Source organism: Globicephala melas, chromosome 1 (genome assembly GCF_963455315.2).
Source record: "Globicephala melas chromosome 1, mGloMel1.2, whole genome shotgun sequence".
NCBI classification, from domain to species: Eukaryota; Metazoa; Chordata; class Mammalia; order Artiodactyla; family Delphinidae; genus Globicephala; species Globicephala melas.
In genome coordinates this window covers 56,266,735-56,288,415 of record NC_083314.1, presented here as the reverse complement: position 1 = coordinate 56,288,415, position 21,681 = coordinate 56,266,735, and the positions used below count along the sequence as shown (strand labels likewise).

Genomic DNA, 21,681 nt, shown 5'->3' with positions numbered 1-21,681 from the left:
TTATTAAGTAATTGGCTTATGTCTTATTTTAGTGGTTATATTGGAGATTTTTAAACATTTTCCATATGGTATTCCTGTTATTCATTTGAATTCTTACATCAATAAAAGTAATAGCAATAAAGTATTACTAATAACTATTTCTCACCTTATTATACTGTGACCAGAGAATATAACCTGGAGAATTTCTTCTATTGTTAATTTATTCAGATCCAAGGAAACTAATTCTACTCATTAAGAAATTCCTTGTGCTTGTTTTCTATTTTCCCTGAGAGAATTTTAGAGAAGCAAAAGTCTTGTTTGTATTTTCTGATGTCCTCAGTATATGTTCTCAAACTTATGTAGACACCTAAAGGTGAACAAAGTATGCAGATATCTGAAGCCATGAGCCTCCTAGATGTCACTCGAAGTGTAAAATCTAAAACTTCTCTGTAGCAAATGAAAGGGAAACTCTCCCTTCAATGAGCCGGATTCCTAGCATAATCTTCTCTCTCAATTTCAAAGTTTCCCATGTCACTCATACATCCAGACATTTCCCATTGAGTTTGTGTGGTATACTCTCTCTTTATGTCATTACTCATTCCTTAAGTATCTACTCCACTGACCAAATCATTCCAGCAGAGTGATTTATGCCACCATTTCTCCCTGGCAAAAAAGGAGAAGTAGTTTCTCCCTGGGAAAAAAGGAGGAGGAGGAAGAGTGAGGAGTGCATATTGATAAAGGCAAATCATAGACAAAAGTGGAAATCTGCTATTTTCTCTTGCTTCTGTGGAACAAAATTGCCATTTTGCAATTTCTTGTTTGCAGTTATAAATCTTCTACATGGGGAGGAAGTAGTATATTTTATTTATTTCAGCATCCCCAGGGCCTAACTCGCTACTCACTGCACATATGTTTCCTGAATTTAGTTTGATTTTGAAAGAATTTTATCTTTAACAAAACATTCACCTGTCCTTTATTTCTATAACAAGATGTTAGAAAGAGATACATGCCCCTTCATCTCCCTCATAAGAGGGGTGTGGGCTTCCACGGGGCCACTGAAAGAGCTTAACATGTGACCTCTATGGGTCATAAGGGTGTGCAGTCTAATGTCCACCCAGAGAATATCAACTCAAAATATGAGCCAACTGCTCTGGTGGCAAGGACAGGGGAAGTACTGTTACATTGAGATTAGCCAACACTACTAGAGTTTGTCAGGGCAAGCGATATTGATGGGAACCAGATGTGAGAGCTCATCTCGAGTGCTTGTCCTATACAGCCTCCTAAAGAGGCAGCAGAACCTCAGCAAAAAGTTGGAGATGAAAGCCAGATTACCAGAAACTACAGAAGGCACAAGTAACCATCTAGATTAGGGAAGTGTCTTCTCAGGACAAGGGAACTTGAAGTCTGAGAGACTTGATCTTGGCTTCCAAAGAGCCACCAAAGTGCTTCATGAAAGACTCTGCTTTCAACAGCTGCCATATATAAACTGACTCTATTTGGTTGGTTCAACTGATGCTTTTTCTATCCCTTTTACACTCCCAGACCAGCAGGTTGGGGAAGGATGAGAGTATCGATAGGGAGATGGAGAAGCAGCCAACCACATTCCCCTTCCCTACTAGAAGCTTCCAGGCTGAGACAGGCTGATCCAGGAGTAGGAGGAGATAAGCCATTAAATCACATTTTGATATCTGTTTAATATCTCCTCCTGGATATTCTAATTACCGACTTCAGACTGTGTTTGTTACTTGAAGCAACCCTACCTCCTGAACACAAAAGGCTTCGGATCCACTAGAGTTTTCACAGGAGAATAGGAAAGAGTACCTCCTCTGAAGAAACATTAAAGGGATGGAGGGAGGCAATGAACTCATACTCTGCTTATATCATGAGTTATACATGGTGACTCTACTGCTTCAACTTCATGTGATCCACTCGATAACCAGTGAGGGATGAAGGGCAATTCTAAAGCCAAGACCCACAAATGTTATCAAGAGGCAACAGAATGTCAGCTAGGTCTCTTAGTTGCAAAAACTATCAATAGCTAGTTTAAGCAGAAAAGGAATTTATTATGGGATATTAGGTAGCTCAAGGGTCCAGAGAAATAAACTTATGGCTGAGTTTCCAAAAACTCCTCCCAGAACTTCACCACAGAACAGCACTTTCAACACTGGTCCCAGAACCAAGCCACTGCCACCTGCACCCAGCCCTTTTCCTTACATTATTTACTCCAAAGTTACATGTCTGATTGGTGGAATCTAGATTACATGCCAGCACCATCCTATTCAACAAAGGTGGGAATCATAACAGGAGAACAATCAAAGTATAGAGTCTATTTAAAAGACTTTGGACAGCCACAAATGACAGATGTCCTTATTCTGGTTTATTCTGGCTTCTCATCCTGTTTATTGCACTATGGAGTAATTCTTGACTTTTTTCCAAAGCCTTGAGGAATGTCTAGGTTTTGTAACTCTTCTTGGCAATACAAGTTTTCTGCCTGTTAGGATCCACAAAGGTTGCAAGTTGCAGGGCAAGCTGCCTAGCATTTTAATTTTTTCTGCTACTCAATCAGAAATCTTAATATTCATCTACAGCTTACCACATCCATGAAGACGTCTCGGGGAGCTCCAACTTACAATGACTTCTTTTGACAATACTAAGTTTCATGTTGTGGGATTTCCTTAAGTTTTTGTTCATCTTTGTGTTGGGGAACTTGGCTTGTTTTAAGTAACAATTTTGTGTTAGTTATTTTAAACACAAAATTATTCAAGAAAATCATAAGCAGTGTAATTCACTCTTGGCAAACAAATACTTCCAGCCAGGTTTCAGTCTCTCCATAGACACAGACCCCAAGGCAAGTTAACATTTGGCAAATTATTATCTATTCAGAAAGGAAAAAGAGATCATGAAAGTGTGAGTAACAAAAGCTGGGGAAAAAAAGTCAAATTTGTGCAAAGAGTTGACGGTATCAGTGCAATATTTGGCACATGGTGACATTCTCCTCTAACCCATTACTCAACCTCAAAAGAGCCAGCCCAATCCCTTGGGTTTTGTTTGGTTTAAATCAGAGATGATATTTTCCCTGAAGAAATAACCATCCTTGATTGAATTTTCCTCTAAGCCATGGTATGTGGGAAAAAAGGAGAAGGAGGAAGAGTGAGGAGTGCGTATTGATAAAGGCAAATCATAGACAAAAGTGGAAATCTGCTATTTTCTCTTGCTTCTGTGGAACAAAAGGCTACATCATGTGACATCAGGGGGACCAAAAGGACCACCCACCTTTTTCATAGGAGTTACACTCTGACCTCTTTTTACAGGAAAATAGCCCTATTAGAAGAAGCTCATGCAGATAAATCCATAATTTTCATTTTGGTATGAATTCATTCATTCATTCACTAGTCACCACACATTTACTGACTGGCTGTAAGGTACCAGGATTGTAGTAGATATTAGAGATAAAACTGTAGACATGACACAGTTCTTGCTATCACTGACCCTAAGACCTAGTAAAGGAAGCAGGTAAGCAATTTATCAATTACAGTTGATACCAGACAGGATAGAAGGTATAGGATTTAATGGAAATGGGTAGGAAGGATAACTGCTTAGACTTACAATGAAAAGGAAGCTTTCCTGGAATAAGTGATAATTAAGACTAGAATGAAGAGTAGACATTAAACTAGTCAAAGGGAGGGAAGAAAGCATTTTAGGCAGAGAGATTCGAAAACAGGCTTAAGGAACTGAAACTAATTTGTTATGCTTTAGATATAGGTCTTCGAGGGTTGAGGACAAAAGTGGGTAGAATATGAGGCTGAAGAGATAGATACCAGACCTTAAGCCACGAATATCATTTAGAAATTATGTATGGATGTGAGAAATGGCAGTCACCAAAACACCGTTTAAATAAGATAGTGGATTATTTTTCTCTCATGTAAAACAAATCCAGAAGTAGACAGTCCAAACTATTTCCATGATGGAGGAACCATCAAAGATTTCAGCTCATTCTTACTTTCAGTTCTGCCATCTTTATGGCAGGACCCCTCTCCACAAGACCATTTCAAGGTCTCACGATGGCCACTTCAGCTTGAGCCACTATTTCTTTCAGTCAAGGAGATGGAAGGAGAGAGAAAAAGCAACAGGTTACAGTCCCCCTGAGTTAGTTTCCTTTTGGTGGAACTTTTCGAGATGCCACACTTGACATTTTGGCTTATATCTCACTGGCCAGAATTTAGTCATACAACCACTCCTATCTGTAAGGAGTGCTTGGAAATGTAGTTTCTTAGTTGAGCACAATTGCTCTCCCTAACAAAATCAAGGTTCTGTTAGTAAGGAAGAAGGAGAAAACAATATTAAAGGGAACTAGTAGTCTTTGCTATGTCATTCCATGTTAATTCTACCTTGAGGGCAATGGAGACTCATCCAAGAGTTTCAAGCCAAGAAGTGACCTGGTCAAAGTTGTATTTTCAAAAGGACCTCTTACATGCGGGGTAGAGACAGGATTGGAGGAGACTTGATTGGTGGCAAGGGGACCTATTAGGAGGATGTTGAATAAAACCAGGCAATAGGTGATGGTGGCCCAAAAGTGTGATTTGATAAGTATAGAATGTGAGACCAGAAGGAAAACCAGGAGCATAAAAGAGTAAAGACAAGGATCTTGTTGGCATCAAAGACAAATCTCACCCACTTACCATTGTATCTGATACGGCTCATCCCCACTCAGTCTCATTTTCTGGGCAAAGCAAGCCAACGTTGCATTTAACTCAGCTCTTTGGATGTCACTCTACAACTGAGGTAATCAGAGTGCTTGTCCCATGAGTTTTTAAATGTTATAAAACCATTCATATTACATATGCACATCCATTTATATAATTTTATATAAATTCATAAATAAGACTTCACAAATCCTATTGTTTTTGATGAAATATTTGATGCATGCAAAATAATATGTACATTATGGAACACAGTAATAAAACACTCATTACCCCCTGTCCAACTTAAGAATCAGAATGTTAGCAATACTTCCTCATGTTTAAAAGCCCTCACCCACAGAGTCAAAATATCCATGCTTTTTGGCCACCTATGACCATGCTCTTTATATATAGAGAGAGGTGACAGCAATATGCGACCTCAGTGGCCTTATATTTTCCCCAGTGACATAAGTTACCCTAAAACCATAACAATAATAGCTAATATGTAATCAGTGCTTATTATATGCCAGGCACTCTTCTAAATGTTTTACATACATGAAATAACTTAATCTCCTCAATGATTCTGTGAAGTAACTATTACTCTCCTCCTTATTTTACAGATGAACAAACTGAGGCATAGAGTAGTCTAGTATTTTGCCCAAGCTCACACAGCTAATGAATGGTAAAACCAAGATTCAAAGAGGTCATCTGGCTTTCACATCTGTTTCTAGCCACCATACTATCCCATTGCCTGTAGATGTATGACAACACTGATGGTAGTGGTGCTGGTGGCAGTGCTGGTGGTACCTTTTCCCCTTAAATATGGCTGGTCCTCTAGTAGAATGTTAGATTCAGAAGTTTTAGAGATTATACTGACAGATTTATCCATCCCATAGATTTAGAACTTCTTGACAATAAGAATTAGGACAAGAAATTACAGATCTAAGGCCCAGGGTTGTGACGTGTGTGGCAGACTTTATTCCGGAACCCAAGGGTCTTACCTTAAGTACATCTCTTATTCTAGCACACCAGACTGGCTAGGTTACAAAGGACACCTTAACTGTTGACTTGCAAATAAAGCATAGGTAATGAATTAAACCAGACAAGTCAGTGGTGAAGTTTTCATCTCTCTCCTTGATCACTACTGCAAGGAATCTAGAGACTTTTTTGTTTGTAAAAACTCCAAGTGAGTCATTTATAATCTCTTTTGAGCAGAGATGTGGAGTCTAAGGTCTCTTTGGCGTAGTGGTGAATAAGGTTATACTCCAGGCGCCTAAAACAGTGCATGGCAAGATATAAGCTCCATGAAAATTAGTTGTTAACATCATAACCATGATTCTATGATTTTAAAGTAGGAAAAGCTCATTGGAAAATAATTGATTTGAAGACCCCACTGCTCTTTGTATGCAAGACTTTTTAAATTGTTGTATAACATATTTAGACTTCTGAAGAATAGTGTTTGTAGTACTGCCATATTGCTTGACTTAACCTGTACAACGACATTAGAAAGTACACAAAAGCAAGTGTCACCAAATTACAGAAGTGATGTAAAGCTTACATTTAACCACTTGTATTTTTAATACAAATATAAACAGGATTATTCCCCACCAATACGCATTAATCCCAGCATAGTTAGGAACCAGACCAACAGTTTCACAAGTTTCAAGCTATGTCTAGAGGTACAACAGGTGTAAAAAATGATAAAGGTAGATTTACGATCTGATTCCTTGATGCTCTAAGATTTTAAATATGGCTCTGTGAGTTGTTCTATATATAGTCAATTTCTTATTCTCTCCAACTGTTTTAGCTGAGCAATCCTAGTTACTAAAAAAAAAAAAATCCTAGACTCTGAATAACTTAAAGCAGTGGAAATTGCTTGTGTATGTAGGCCAAAAAGGTGTTTCTGATTGATAACGAGAGACAGGAAACAGACTATTTCATGCAGTCAGTTACAGACCCAGGCTGAAGAAGGCTTCAAAGTTTCGCTGGAGATCAATATCCAGCCAGTATATAGGAGAAGAGCATAGAGTATTGCAAGTAGGAGGCAGAGAGAAAAGGAAACAGTTTTGTCAATTAGCTAGTAGTCTCTGCTATTGTAAACCTTAGTTTTCTCATCTGTAAAATGCTAAGTCTGCCTTTTTTAAAACTTTCTTAAGCCCATAGAAGTTTCAATAATAAAATAAAAACCATCAGGCCTACTACTTCATACAAATCATAAAGTCTGCACCATTTGCTAATGATGCAAAATATTCCATTTATCTTATTCATCTTTCTTGCAAACCCACAAAATTTTCTCTCTACTTCTTTTAGAGGCTCTTATGTCTTTGGTTTCTGTTAAATAAGACTCTACAAGTAGTGACTAAAGATTATTAAATATCTTGAAAATGTCGAGAACTGAACTGTGCTTAGTGCTCCATTTCACCCTCACAACAATCCAGTGAGATATGTTTCATTATCCCTATTTGTACAGTGGTGGAGCAGGGAAGGCAATGAATAGGGGACCTACAATTAAGTAATTAGCCAAAGGACACAGCTGATAAGTGATGGTAAAATCCCAACTTGAAGTCAAGCCTCCTTTGATTCCAAATATTGGGTTTATACCAATCATATTATTCTACTTCCTTTCTATATCTCTCAGATTCTCCAGAACACCTACAGTGTCAGGCACCTAGTGAAAGAAACTGAACAAATACTTGTTCAAATAAATTGAATTGAAATAATAATAAACCTCTATTGTAAACCTCAAGTTTAATAAATCTCTATTGTAAATCTTTGTTTTTGAAGGACATTTATATTGTCGCTTCCTTGATTGTCTTCTCCATGCCTGCTTTATTTTTGCTTTTCCTTCACTGCATTCCCTTCCCTTTCTTGATGGTCCCAAGGGCCATCTCAGCCCTCCTAAGAAGGAAGCTTTTATTTAGGAAATTATAGCATACATTGTGCTGCCTGCCACTTAGCCACTTGAGAATTTCTGGCAAAAGTCTTATGAAGAGCATGACTTACTGCAATTTGAGAGAGTTTCCTGTCTATTTAACTTTATGGGAAGAACATTAATTCAATGGAATGTGGATCTAGACTCAACTGTCTGCTCATCTAGACTTAGCTTGGGATACTATTTTTTCTCCAGTCTCCTTAGCTAGATATTTATTCCTCTTCCAGCAAGACTCCTGTTGCATGCCAAGTGAGATATGTTTTCAACTAACACTAAATTAACAGGGAAGTCAGCCAAGCCAGAAGAAAGTCATGCTTTTTTTTCTCGTCTAAGAGCAACTGGCAGAAGTCTCCTCTTACAAGTATCTTCTGCTTGTAAGCACGTGGCTAGGCTACAGACTCAGAATGAATTCTACAGCTATAAAGAAGGTGTGGGCAGGTGATTAACAAAGGTGGGATTACTTTTTTCGGGTAATTATGGTTTATGAGGCTTGTCTAACAAATTATACCCATAGGAACAAACTACCTTCAGAAAACAATAAAAGTATGGGTCCTTAGGGAGATATTTCCATACTACCAATCTAAACAACAACAAATAACTAGAGGGCAGGACCTTGGCTTATAGAAGGAACATTTCACTATTTAGTGAGCAGACATTATTAATGAAGATACTCTATCCTTCACAACACTTTGGGAAAAAAGAAATGTGGACCCAGTATGAGAATTTTATTAGTAATACCCATGTTTTATCTCTGTACCTGCTAAGTTTGAGATAAATCATTTATTTATTCACAAAATATTATTCACTGGCCAACCTTATATGCTTAGCACTGTGTCAGGTATAGAAATTCATCACTGTAGTGCCTGAGAAAAAGACTTGCTTCAAATCACCATAATAAAATTTTTTTAAATGTATCATAAAAGAATTTTATAATGTATAATGGGAATTCAAAGAAAGGAAAAGATTTCTTCTTCCTAGTGGAATTAAAGGAGGACTTAAAGGGGAGTTTTCTTTGAGCTAATCCTTAAATGATGATTGTACATTAATTTTATTCCACATTATACACAACACAGTTTCAGAATAGCTGTACTAATACGACTACCATCTATATGGTTACTAAGAACAGTTTAAAACATATTTTTAATATACCCTCCCCATCTCCCTTACACACTTTAAAGTTATATTATGTTGTCAGAGGATATAGCCATTATATACTATAATCTCTTCCTTCCAAGTCTTATCTTTATGAAAACTAGGTGTTTCATGATCACCGCCAAGTCCTTAGGTCAATGTCTATCTATTTATTATAGCTCATTTTCTAATAGATTCTTCAGGAAGGGTTTATGGGAACAATATTTCCTGAGTTCTTAAAAGTTGAAAGCAATTTATCTATACCCATTATATCTGAATGTTATTTTTGCTGGATATAAAATTTTTATCTTGTATTTTCTTTCCTTGAGTATTTTAAATGTTTTCCATTTTCTTCTGGCTGTTTGTGTAAGTGTTTGTGGTAGGCTGCATAATGCCTCCCCCAGCCCCCATCAAAGATACCCATATCCTAATACCTGGAGACTGTGTGTGTTACCTTCTATGGCAAAGGGGATTTTACAGATGTGATTTAGAGTCCTGAGATAGGGAGGTTACCCTGGATTATCCAGATGGACCCTAAATGCAATCACAAATATCCTTATGAGAGAGAAGCAGAGGTAGATTTGACTACAGAAAGGAAAGAAGGCAAAGCATTGATTGAAGCAAGGAGAGAAAATGTGAGGTGAGGCAGGGCTATTGACCAAGGAATGAGAATGGTCTCTAGAAGCACAAAGAAAATGGATTCTCCCTGAGAACCTCCAGAAGGAGCCAGCCCTGTTGACATCTTGATCTTAGCCCTGTAAGATTCATTTCAGACTGTCGTCTCTAGAACTGTAAGAGAACAAGTTTCGGTTGTTTTAAACCCATTAGTTTCTGGTAATCTTTTACAGTAGAAATAGGAAACTAATAGAGTGTTGGTCTCAAAGAGTCTGGTGATAACATTTTTGCCAAGGTGCCTATTAAATGATTTCCCTTTTTTTTAAATTCAGTAATTTCACTATGTCTTGGTATTGGTCATTGAGGGTCAGTATTCCCATGCATGCAATATGTGGTTTCAAATCTTTTTGATTTCAGAACAGTTTTTTAAACTATAGTTTTCAGCACTTTTTCTGTTTTTTTTTAATTGGTTTTCTTCTTCAAGGACTCCTGTTATCTTATATATTGGTACTTCCTTGCCTCTTCTCCATGCTATCACTTTCTCTTGAACACTAGACCCAGGAAGACAAGCTGGAATCCACATCTGTCATTGGACACCACCAACTTTAAGGACACTGGTAATCTGCAGGAGAAATTAGATCCCTTTACCACAGAGCTGCACAAGTATATGGTCCAGGACTTGGAGAAGCCGAGGAAGGAGATCTGGAAGGAGGTAGATAAGCTGTGAGTTCGGGTGTTGCCTCACAGTAACATGGTGACCTGGCAGATCAGCACCAATGGGTGTCAGTTGCCACAATGTCTCCAACCTCTCAAGTATAAAAACGGCTGCTCCTTCATTTCCACCTTCTAAATTTCATGCAAACTTCTCCCTGTACAGGGAAAAGAATCCTAGGAATTATACTTCAACCTTAGCTAACTTGTACTAATATGAACCCACCACAGTTCACCCCTGTCAACATAGTATCTTTTAATCATACTTAACTTCCAAATAAAGACAATAGCAAAATGATGCTTCTACCAATGATACAGCTATCCCTTGTGCAACCAAAAACATGTTAACTCTCTCCCACAAATAAGATACAAAGTTCACTTATCCATCTTTGGATGATGTTCTATTCCTCTTCCAGCTGAGTCACACTAAGATGTAAAGTTAACATCATGAACACATGTTATAGTAGATGTGACAGAGGAACGGGAAAGTGGAAGGAAGACAGTGGTTAATATGTGCATAAATATGGTCATATCAAAATAAGGAAAAATACTCATAACTATTATAGTTCTCATTTCCAAAGTTGGTCACATGATCATAGATGTGACTAATTTTTTAACTTCCTTTTTCCACCATTCACTCCCACCTCATTGGCCCCTGCTAACATGTTTTGCTTCAAACAGCTGGTTTCTTCAAATTTTCAGATCTTGAGTTAAATGGCATCTTCTCAACAAGGTCTCTCCCCAATTTAAAGTAAATAACCCCACTATTTTTTTTTTCTCATAGCACTCTCATCTTCTCTTCGTTTTTTGTTTGTTGTTTCTTATTTTTTCATGACTCTCAAAACAACAGTAGTTTTAATGAATGAGGAAATGAATTCCTCACCACTAAATCTACCACTCACATCCTACCAATCAACAGGTCCTATTAGTTTTTTGTTCCTGATATCTTTCAGATCCATTCCTTTCTTTATAGTCATCAACACTCAGTTTCTTACTGATATCCTGATATCTCATCTGGTATCTAGCTTCTCCTCACTCCAGTTAATACTATGCACTACCCTCAATACTTCGTGGAAAGAAATGATTCTGTGTTTGTCTTTATATTTTGAGTACCTAGCATAGTAGGCACACAGTAACACAAAGTAGGAATTCAATAATTATCTGTGGATGAATGGATAAAATGTCATCAATCATATAAGGAATGCTATACAAGAAATCTACTAACTCTGTCTCTGGTCTCCTTATCTTATGAATTCAACACTCTAAAAATGAAAATTCAGAGACAAAATTATTTTGAACTTTCAAATATCTGCTCTTCCAAAAAAACTATGTATTTGACCTCCAATAAAATGTTTTAACTGTAAATGAGAATTTTTATTACTCACCTAAAAATAGTGTGTTTGCATCAATTTTTAAGAGATTAAAATAGTATTAACATGATTAAGGGAATAGAAATAGTTTTAATGAAAAATATACAAATAATGTGGTACATTATATCAATGTTTTTATTGCTCGATAATATTCTATAATGCATCTGGGTAATGCATGTGTGCTAGGAGAGGGATGGACAATAGACATAACAGCAGCAAGTATTGGGGGTTTGAGAGTAAAAGATCAATAATAATGGCTCATTTTCATTTCTCATGAGGAAAAAAGGCATCACTAAGTGCCAAGTACAATGCCTGGCATATAGTAGGAGTAGAATATATTTATGTTGACTGTCTGACTATTGCTTATTTATAATAGTGAATGAGATTTTTATAAATTAAAAGGTTCAAGTTGTCTTAAGGAATTGTCATAGGATTATAGAATGTTAACTCTTAAAATGGATTATACAGGGAGGATACAGATTGTAATATCTTAAAAATCACTAAGATGATATATGTCCTTACTAATAAATAATATCCTAAATAAAAGTAAAGAGCTGGGCTGAAATGACCTTTAGAAATTATTTCCTGCTTATATTTCTACAACATAGATTGCTTTTTTGGTTACTGTTCTGTTAACCTCAGACCTCAAAAACCAAAGGTCAAGACTGAATAAATCAGGAGGAAAATAAAGGTCTTTTATATCCATTAGCAATAAAGAGAATGTATATGAATATAAAAGTATTTTCTCAACCTTGGCATGACTCCAAGGAAATCCAAATGCTAAAAGTCTGTTTCAGCTCCCAGCATTCCTCTGCTCCCTCCCACAGACAGACCATAGGAAGATGAACAAACTCAATGAGTTCCATTAAACAAAATGCTGGTCAAGGCCCATGTTTAACCACACCCCATGTACAGTGGCTCCAGAGTTCTGAAGGGCTGTAGCAGAATGATAGAATACCCTGGAAGCTCAACATTCTCTGCCTAAGGCAACTCCCTGCTTGCTTCTGGATTGAATGCTACCCTAGTTGTCCCCCAGGCATCAGTCAGAACTAAAGGACCTTACATCCCATGCCCTCAAGATTGGCATGAACCATCTGACCAGTTTTTATTGGGGGGAGTGGTAATGGTAAAGCATTAATAGGCTTCATGTGTCAGCTCTCCTAAGTAATATTTACATTCAAATTTTAACAATATCCTTCCATGTCTTGATCCCATGGATTACGGATTGAATGAGTGGCTATAAGAGCCACCATGACTAATTACTAGGGATGTTCTTGGGGAAGTCCCAGGCTACCCACATACTCTGTGAGGGAGGCTATTGCAGGGGAAAAGTATAGATAGATAGATGATAGATAGATAGATAGATAGATGATAGATAGGTGATAGATAAGATGATGATGATGATAGATAGATAGATGGGTGATAGATAGATAGATGATAGATAGGTGATAGATTAGATGATAATGACGATAGATAGATAGACAGATGATAGGCAATTCCAAAGCACTGCCAAAAACTAAATTTTAGAAACAGGATATATTTAAGTCACAAACAAATAAATGTGCACAGTGGTTGAAATCTTCAGGGATTATTCTTTAGTGCTCACAACATCTCTCAGGTTGATATCTGAAAATACTACTTTCTAAAAAATATATAATTAGGGCTTCCCTGGTGGCGCAGTGGTTGAGAGTCCGCCTGCCAATGCAGGGGACACGGGTTCGTGCCCCGGTCTGGGAAGATCCCACATGCCGTGGAGTGGCTGGGCCCGTGAGCCATGGCCGCTGAGCCTGCGTGTCCGGAGCCTGTGCTCCACAACAGGAGAGGCCACGGCAGTGAGAGGCCCGCGTACCACAAAAAAAAAAAAAAATATATATATATATATATATATATAAAATTAATATTTTAAAAACCACCCACTGTGGTATTCATTAAACATTAATTCTGAATTTAGTAAGAAGTTCTCTGTATACCTTTTGCCAAAAGTATTAAAAACTTTTATGACATTTCCTTTTCTTATTTTCTTCTAGTAGAAGTAATTGAAAGCTTTTGTTCAACTGACAGAGAACAGTACTCCTATGAATTGGGTCAAAATGAAAAGTGATATTGACAAGAACTTAGGCTGTGCCCCCAAATCATGATAAATTCTCTCTATTCAAAAACTTGATTGTCTCCCTTTGCAGGATATGATCTAAAATTCTTAGCTATGTCTTTAATGCCTCCAATATTTTATCCTCAAACTACTCATTAATCCTTACCTCCAACCGTGACCAAACACAGATTTCTGTCCTGGAAAACAGAATATGCTCAAATAAAGGAATGAGAGAATGAGTGTCATAACCACAATGGAAGTTCCTTGTCCCCAGAAAACACCATGAGAATTTCCACCTCTAGGCATTTGCACACACTGTTCTCCCCCTGCTATGTTCTCCTTTCCTCTTCTCCAATCTAAATTCTGCAAGGCCCTTCCATTTGCTTTAGTGATTTCCCCATCACTAAACCAGATAAATTCCATTATTCACTTGGTATTCACTTTCTGCCTTGTGGAGTGACTTCTGTAAATTAATAATTATTGAGTAATATTCCATTGTATATATGTGCCACATCTTCTTTACCCATTCATCTGTTGATGGACACTCAGGTTGCTTCCATGTCCTGGCTATTGTAAATAGAGCTGCAATGAACATTGTGGTACATGACACTTTTGGAATTATGGTTTTCTCAGGGTATATGCCCAGTAGTGCGATTGCTGGGTCATATGGTAGTTCTATTTTTAGTTTTTTAAGGAACCTCCGTACTGTTTTTCATAGTGGCTGTATCAATTTACATTCCCACTAACAGTGCAAGAGGGTTCCCTTTTCTCCACACCTTCTCCAGCATTTATTGTTCGTAGATTTTCTGATGATGGCCATTCTGACTGGTGTAAGGCGATACCTCATTGTAGTTTTGATTTGCATTTCTCTAATGATTAATGATGTTGAGCATTCTTTCATGTGTCTGTTGACAGTCTGTATATCTTCTTTGGAGGAATGTCTATTTAGGTCTTCCGCCCACTTTTGGATTGGGTTGTTTGCTTTTCTGATATTGTGCTGCATGAGCAGCTTGTAAATTTTGGAGATTAATCCTTTGTCAGTTGCTTCATTTGCAAATATTTTCTCCCATTCTGAGGGTTGTCTTTTCGTCTTGTTTATGGTTTCCTTTGCTGTGCAAAAGCTTTTAAGTTTCACTAGGTTCCATTTGTTTTTGTTTTTATTTCCATTTCTCTAGGAGGTGGGTCAAAAAGGATCTTGCTGTGATTTATGTCATAGAGTGTTCTGCCTATGTTTTCCTCTAAGAGTTTGATAGTATCTGGCCTTACATTTAGGTCTTTAATCCATTTTGAGTTTATTTTTGTGTATGGTGTTGTCTGTCATACAGAGTGAAGTAAGTCAGAAAGAGAAAAATAAATACCGTATGCTAACACATATTTATGGAATCTAAAAAAAAAATGGTCATGAAGAACCTAGGGGCAGGATGGGAATAAAGACTCAGACCTACTAGAGAATGGACTTGAGGACATGGGGAGGGGGAAGGGTAAACTGGGACAAAGTGAGAGAATGGCATGGACATATATACACTACCAAATGTAAAATAGATAGCTCGTGGGAAGCAGCTGCATAGCACAGGGAGATCAGCTCGGTGCTTTGTGACCACCTAGAGGGGTGGGATAGGGAGGGTGGGAGGGAGGGAGACGCAAGAGGGAAGAGATATGGGGATATATGTATATGTATAGCTGATTCACTTTGTTATAAAGCAGAAACTAACACACCATTGTAAAGCAATTATACTCCAATAAAGATGTTTAAAAAAATACAAAAAAAGATAAAGAAACCAAAAATAAAAATAATAATTATTGAGTATTGAGACCAACTATGTTCCAGGCAGTATGTTAGGTACTCTTATGCTCACAATAACCCAGAAGGTATGTGTGAATATCCCCTCTTTACAGATAAAGAAAGTAAGATTCAGAGAGGTTTAAAAAAAAGAAAAATTTGTCAAGGTCACCGAGCTAGAGAATGACAGAGTCAGGATATAAAACTAGGTTCCAAACATCATGAGCCTTTCACCATAGCACTCTGCTTCATTTTGTCCATTCATCTCATTCATTTATTGAACCAGAGTGTATCATTTTCTTAATCCAATGAGAACTCACTGAGGCATGTAGGCCTGGTGAGAGGTTATCTCTATAGTCTAAAGAAGAGTTAATGAGGAGAAGCTATAGCCCACAGGCTCATGGGGGGGGACTGGGAAAAGGAGGAAAACAGGATGACACTGGGGCTTCTGGCTTCAGCAATGATTATGATGTCTTTAAACATCATCATGAATCAGGAGGAGGGGCAGGCTTGGTGAGGGGGGAGGACATACTTTTGTGAACATCCTGAGTAAAGTGCCCATTACTTCCACATGGAGTTTCCCAGAGGCAAGGTAGCAGAGGTTAAAAGCATGGTTTTTGGTGTCAACTATCCCTGGTCTTGATTCTGAGCTCCACCACTTATAAGCTGCATGTCTTTGGGCAAATTGCTTTACCCCTTAGAATTTCCGTTTTTCATACATAAAACAGGAATAATAATATCTACCGCAAAGAGCTGTTAGGAAGATAGAATTAAACAATTCATATAAAATGGCTAATATGATGTCTGGCCTATTAGTACTCAATGAATGGCATTTATTACTAATTATACAGATGATTACAGTAAGTTTGACTCTGGAGTGCAAGACATCTGAGCTGGAGAATGATTTTAGATATCAGTATATGAGCAGAGGTTGAAGTCATAAGAATCAATGAAATTGGCAAGTGTACGGAACAGAGATCACAACTCAAATGCCCCATGGCCAGGCAGTGAGTGAGTGAAGTGAGCTGGTATAGGCACATTTGCACATTGTATGAAACGGGGGGAACTCTGGAGAAATGGAGAGTGCATAGTCCCTCTAAAGAAGGAGGCTGCTACCCTGCTTGAGATGATTCCTGTCATGTCAAAACTGGGCCCAGCATCACCAGATCTCCTGTTTTGTACCGTTTTGTCAAAAGAAGCCAAAAATTCCCCAATGTTTAAGTGTTAGCAACTAAATTCAAACTTAAAAAGCAAATTGAACACACACATAAGCCAGACTGTGGCTTCTTGGATGCCAGACTGTGACCCCCATTGCAGAGAAAGAGGGCTGAGGATGGAGCTCTATAGAGCGTTATTGTAAAAATGATGGGTAGAGAAGGAGGAGGGGTAAAGGAGATGGAGACAGGCAGCGAACAGAGAGGGAAAGAGTGGACCAGAAAGGGGTGAGTTCAGAAAAGTCAGGGAAGAGGAGCATTCAGGAAGGAGAGAGTTAACACCATCACAGGTGGCACAGGGATCACTGTGGCCAGTTTGTGCACACAAACTCATTAAGTGTTAGGACCTCTACTTAAAACTGCAGATGTAATTACTACTAAGGAGAGGGGACATAATACTCAAAGAGACCATCCCACAGTTAAGAGACAAGACAAGAAGTCCCAAGCGAAAGGACAACAGTACATAGTAGAATTCTATTTGTATCAGTCTCTTGAACCATGAAGAGCAGCCCTGCGGACTTCCAGTGAATGTCTTTTCAAAAGCAAAGGTGGACTTTGGCAGCTCAAGCATCCCTTGGACACAACTGGGATGGCTGGAATTGGAGGCAGATAGGAAACCAGAAAGTTTACCCTGTCCTCCCCTCATCAGGGAACTAGCTGATCAGAACACGGAAAGGAAGAGAAGGATAAATAAAAACTCTCAACACTCTAACCAGTAGTGAATTCTGAGATCTTTTATTTGTTTCCCTGTAAATATCAATATTATTATTAGCTATATATTAATGTTAATATTAATACTCTCTGAGAGCCAGGAGAGCACTAAATACAAAACTATGGTTTAAAATAGGGGACCTGCCTGGTATGCTTAAGAACTAATCACAATTTGAATCAAGACTGGAATCCCTTAAGCCATTCCCTAAACAGTCACTAAGTCACTAACAATTGGCAACTGCCCTCAAAGGAATCACCAAAAAGGCTGAGGAAAAATGTTAGTTTGTAGGAGAAAAAAAAAAACTCCATACAGTAAAAGAGAAGATTATACATATTGACTCACAGTAACCAGTACATAGGTATTTACTACGTACATTCACAGTTAGCATTATGAGCATAAGATTCTAAAATGGTCATTCAACAAGGGAGGAAAAAAGCAGGATCCAAAAATGGGGAATTAGTTGTCCAAGGTCCCTTGCTAGTTAGTGACTGAGTCAAAATTAGAATTCTAATCTCCTGACTTTTCATTTCCACAAAACTCCACTGTTTTCGGAGAAAGGTTAATTATCCCTTTGAAGGAATGATTTACATAGGACACACATACTTTGACGGGTGGCAGCTGGGGGAGTGAGTCTAGTGGATGGCAGAAATGTCCCTGTGTGGCTGGAGGAGGCCAGCATGGGAAGAGCAGGCCATGTGTACCCACAGGGAGTGGGTGCCTGTGAGGAGGGGCCGTAACACCAAAGACAACCAACCCACAAAACAAGCTTTGGCTTCGAATGTGTAGTCCAGAAGAAATATCGTCAGAAATTCCAAACTTAAAAAAAATAAACATACATTTTCTTAAATATTATCTATATTCATAAACATTTACTTAGAATAAGTAATACTGAATAACTTTGACTTTGAGAACATAGTCAATAACAAAGAAGTACACATGCGCACACACACGTTTAAATCCTCTGAGTAGTCAAGACGGGTCTCATAGAATATCTTGCTCAGAACAATTCACGTAGGGGAGTTCCCTGGTGGTCCAGTGGTTAGGACTTGGCACTTTCACTGCCCTGGGCCAGGAACTAAGATCCCGCAAGCCGGCTTGGGGAAGGGTGGGGGGCCAATTCATGTAAAGCATTTAGCCTAACGCTTGGTCTACAGCAGGCCCTCCATAGATGTTTACCTAGGATTATAACAATTATGTGAGTACCTGGGCAGCCACTCAGAGTTTGGTTACTCTTACCTTATGCACAGTTTCTTTTATTTAGCTTCTTTTTATTTAGAATTTTGATTTAGCTTCTGCCTATAACAGATTAAAACTGAGTGGTGGGAATATAGTTGGAGACAGACAGGCACTTAATTGGAGATGGAAAATAATTGTATCAAACAGACAAGAAAAAAATCCAAATGTAATTGAGACCATTTAGTGTAGGGCCAAACTGCCTTCCACCTTTCTGGAGACCCTGAAGATATCACTGCAGCACACCACAGTACAACTACTATGATGACCCAGAATCATCCAGAAATATTCTATGATATGTCACACACTCTATTTAAAACTGCAGGGAAACACTTGCTACCATTCTAAAAAGTTTTTATAAAAAAATTCAAATTTGTAAAAGTTTTGACATAGAAAACTTACAAATCATCTGGAAATTAAGAAAAATCACATTTGTCCACAATGCCATAAGCCAGATACATTAAGTGGGATATTTAAACTAAACATTAGGTGATCTTATTCTCTTGAAAGCCTTGGTATTGGCTGATTATTGGTCCTTCTAGCCTCAACTATCAATGTGAGATCATATGTGATATTATGGTGTTTCTAGACAGAGATCATTATTTTTCATAAGATGTAATGGCGTCTCAATGTTTTTTTGACATAAAGTTGCAATTGATCATAGAATTGCTTCATTTTTTTTTTTTTTTGAGACAAGGTGGTCCATGAGTACAAGGTGTGGGGCTGAGTATGTAGCTCAGCATAAGCAGGAGGATGGGCATGTGTTACTTCGCCTCTCTGTGGCAAAGAATGGGATTTCCTTCCCAGACAGTTTTAATTCCCACTGACTGTTACCCTGAGAGGTCCAGTTTCACAGCTCTCCTGAGTGATAAAGATAACCCTCACAATAAATTATCTCACTCTCCCAGTTTAGAAAAATTTCTCTCAGTTTTCCTTAAGTCACTGATTACATTTTTCACAGCATCACATCCCTGAGATGGTTCTTTGAAGGGAAATTTCTATCAAGAACATTTGGAGGCTGGGAAAACAAAATGGAGGAAAAAGAAAGAAAAAAGCACAGAGTATTCCTTAGCCAGCTATCTTCATCAAGTCCTGACAGCTGTTCACAAGTTGCTTTTCCTTTTGAACTCCGCCACATGAGAGAGGTATTTAGGCAATATGCAAACTTCAACCAATTTCATCTTGAAGAGGCACCTTTGGCTGCCAGGGGTCAATCCACCACCTTTGGCAGATTCATAAACCCTCTCCTTGGTCTTCTTCATTTTGACAGTACCAGATGTCAAATATCCAGCACATGGTAGTCAAGTGTCTTTTTCAGTAATGAAAGTGTATTACAATAATTTCCTGATCAATAGAAACAACATCCTGAGGAAGAGGCACCTATTTTTCTCACTCTCTTGGAGGTGCCAACAGGCTTGAGGCAATCCTGAGGGATGAGGGCTAGGTGATTTAGAAGATATAAGGATAAATACATAAAGTTAATTGGTACATAAAATAAAGATTTAAATATCCCTGAGTGGGGAAGGGAGTGATCTTCTGGTCACATCTCAAGTGGCCATATATGAGGGCTGAGCTGGGATAACTCCTCCACTCCCAAGGAAGAATCTGTGTCCTGTCCACCCCCAGTTTGGCATTCATGTTGGTGCCTGGCTTAGATGCAGCCATCAGGTCCTCAGTAGACACAGAATCCACCAGGATTTTGATGAATGAGAATCAATTCCCCACCATTCACCTGAATGTCTTCGCAGGAGGCACTGTGAGTGGTCACATTCAGGTAGACTTTGTCCTTGAAAGCCAGATTGGCTACTGTGACAGAGTCAACAGATGTGACCTTGCTCAGGGAGAAGAGGGGTTCTCGACCCTTCCGGTACTGAAGCCTGAGGCTGAGCTCCTGAGAGAAGTAGCCCTTCAGGGAGATGAGATAAAACCCATCACAGTTGATGATGATTGAGTTGTTTTGCACCTTCATGGTTCCATCCTTGTTTGGGGATGTGATGATGAAACCATTCTCATTTTCACACTCTAAGGAGGGTAGGGTAAAAAAAAAAAAAGATTCCTTAGCTCAGCGTTGGGCAACAGCCTTCCAATATGTCTAGAAACACATGAAGAGAAAGAGATAGGGAGAGATTTTGAGAAGAATGAAAGGAAGAAAATACTGTTTTTTCTCCATGAGGGTTGGAATCTGCTTTCCCTGTGGAAGAGATGAGGCAAAGCTAATACTAGTAGCCAAGAGGGTTACAGATGGGGCTGGGGTTCAAGAGCAGAGAGAATATAGCAGCTGGCAGTTATCACAACATACCTGTGGCAGGAAATGGAGCCTCAAGGTTTCCCTGATTTTTCAAAACCAGGAGGGATTGGCAATTCGGTGCTTCCTTTCTTGCTCAATGGATAGACTAGGGCAAAGGGTGGTGGAAGTGCCCCTTGCCTGGGTCCTGCACACCCCCTCCATGCAAAGCAATTGCTTTTAACTCTTCTCTGTCCTCTCTCCACTTGATCATGAAATGAAAATTTTTCACATGCCCTGGGCACTAGACCTACCAACAGCATGTGTTACTGGCCTTTGCCAACAGTCATTTAAGTTTAGTAATGCTGTGATACTAAGTAAAGCTTAGTAATGTCCGTGGGCTCAGATTCTGCTCATTAAGATGCAGGTAGAAGAGCTCAAGAATATGACCTACTTCTCCCTTCTACCTTTTTATTGCTAGTTTTTCCTGGAAGCTGCCTTGGGAGTAGTGGTTGCCACAGGAGAAAGAAAAGGAAGAGTAGGAGGACACAGAATGATGGATTTCGTAGCTTTGTGTGGGGCCATTTCAAGTGCAAATCAAAAAACCAAATTTCTTTTATTTCTACGGTAGCCTCAATATCATCCTGGATGGTCAAGCAACCACATCTCAAACTCCCCACTCTGCCCCATGTCCCTCAGAGATAGGAAAGAATAGGTACTTTACTGAAATGTGCACTGCTGGGCACATTTCAGTAATTCTTGCTTTGTATCAAGTCCATGGGAAATACTTTGAATTGAAAGTAAGGATTACTTATTAGAAGGCAAGATATACTTTCCTTTAGCTCAGGAGGACTTAACAAATGAACATCCATACAGAAACTACTGGTGGTTGTTCAAGTATTAATCATGGATCCAAATACTGCTGTCCAGGTAAAGTATCACCTTGACTTCAAGTCCCCCAACTCTCATTAAGGTAAAATCCCGTCCTATAATAGAATTACTGGGGAATGAC

At 38.6% G+C, this 21,681-nt stretch overlaps 2 protein-coding genes across 5 annotated transcripts in view; both read right to left on the bottom strand.

The window, feature by feature from the left end:
- Positions 1-21,681, bottom strand: part of TNFSF18 (TNF superfamily member 18) — a 389,686-nt gene that overhangs the window by 91,622 nt on the left and 276,383 nt on the right. The gene's annotated exons all lie outside the window — the stretch shown is intronic.
- TNFSF4 (TNF superfamily member 4) overlaps positions 17,357-21,681 on the bottom strand; it is a 6,682-nt gene continuing 2,357 nt past the window's right edge. The window contains exon 2 of the mRNA XM_060287708.1: positions 17,357-20,467. Coding sequence (XP_060143691.1) covers positions 20,118-20,467 — 350 coding nt within the window. The 3' untranslated portion in view covers positions 17,357-20,117. The remainder of the gene's footprint in view (positions 20,468-21,681) is intronic.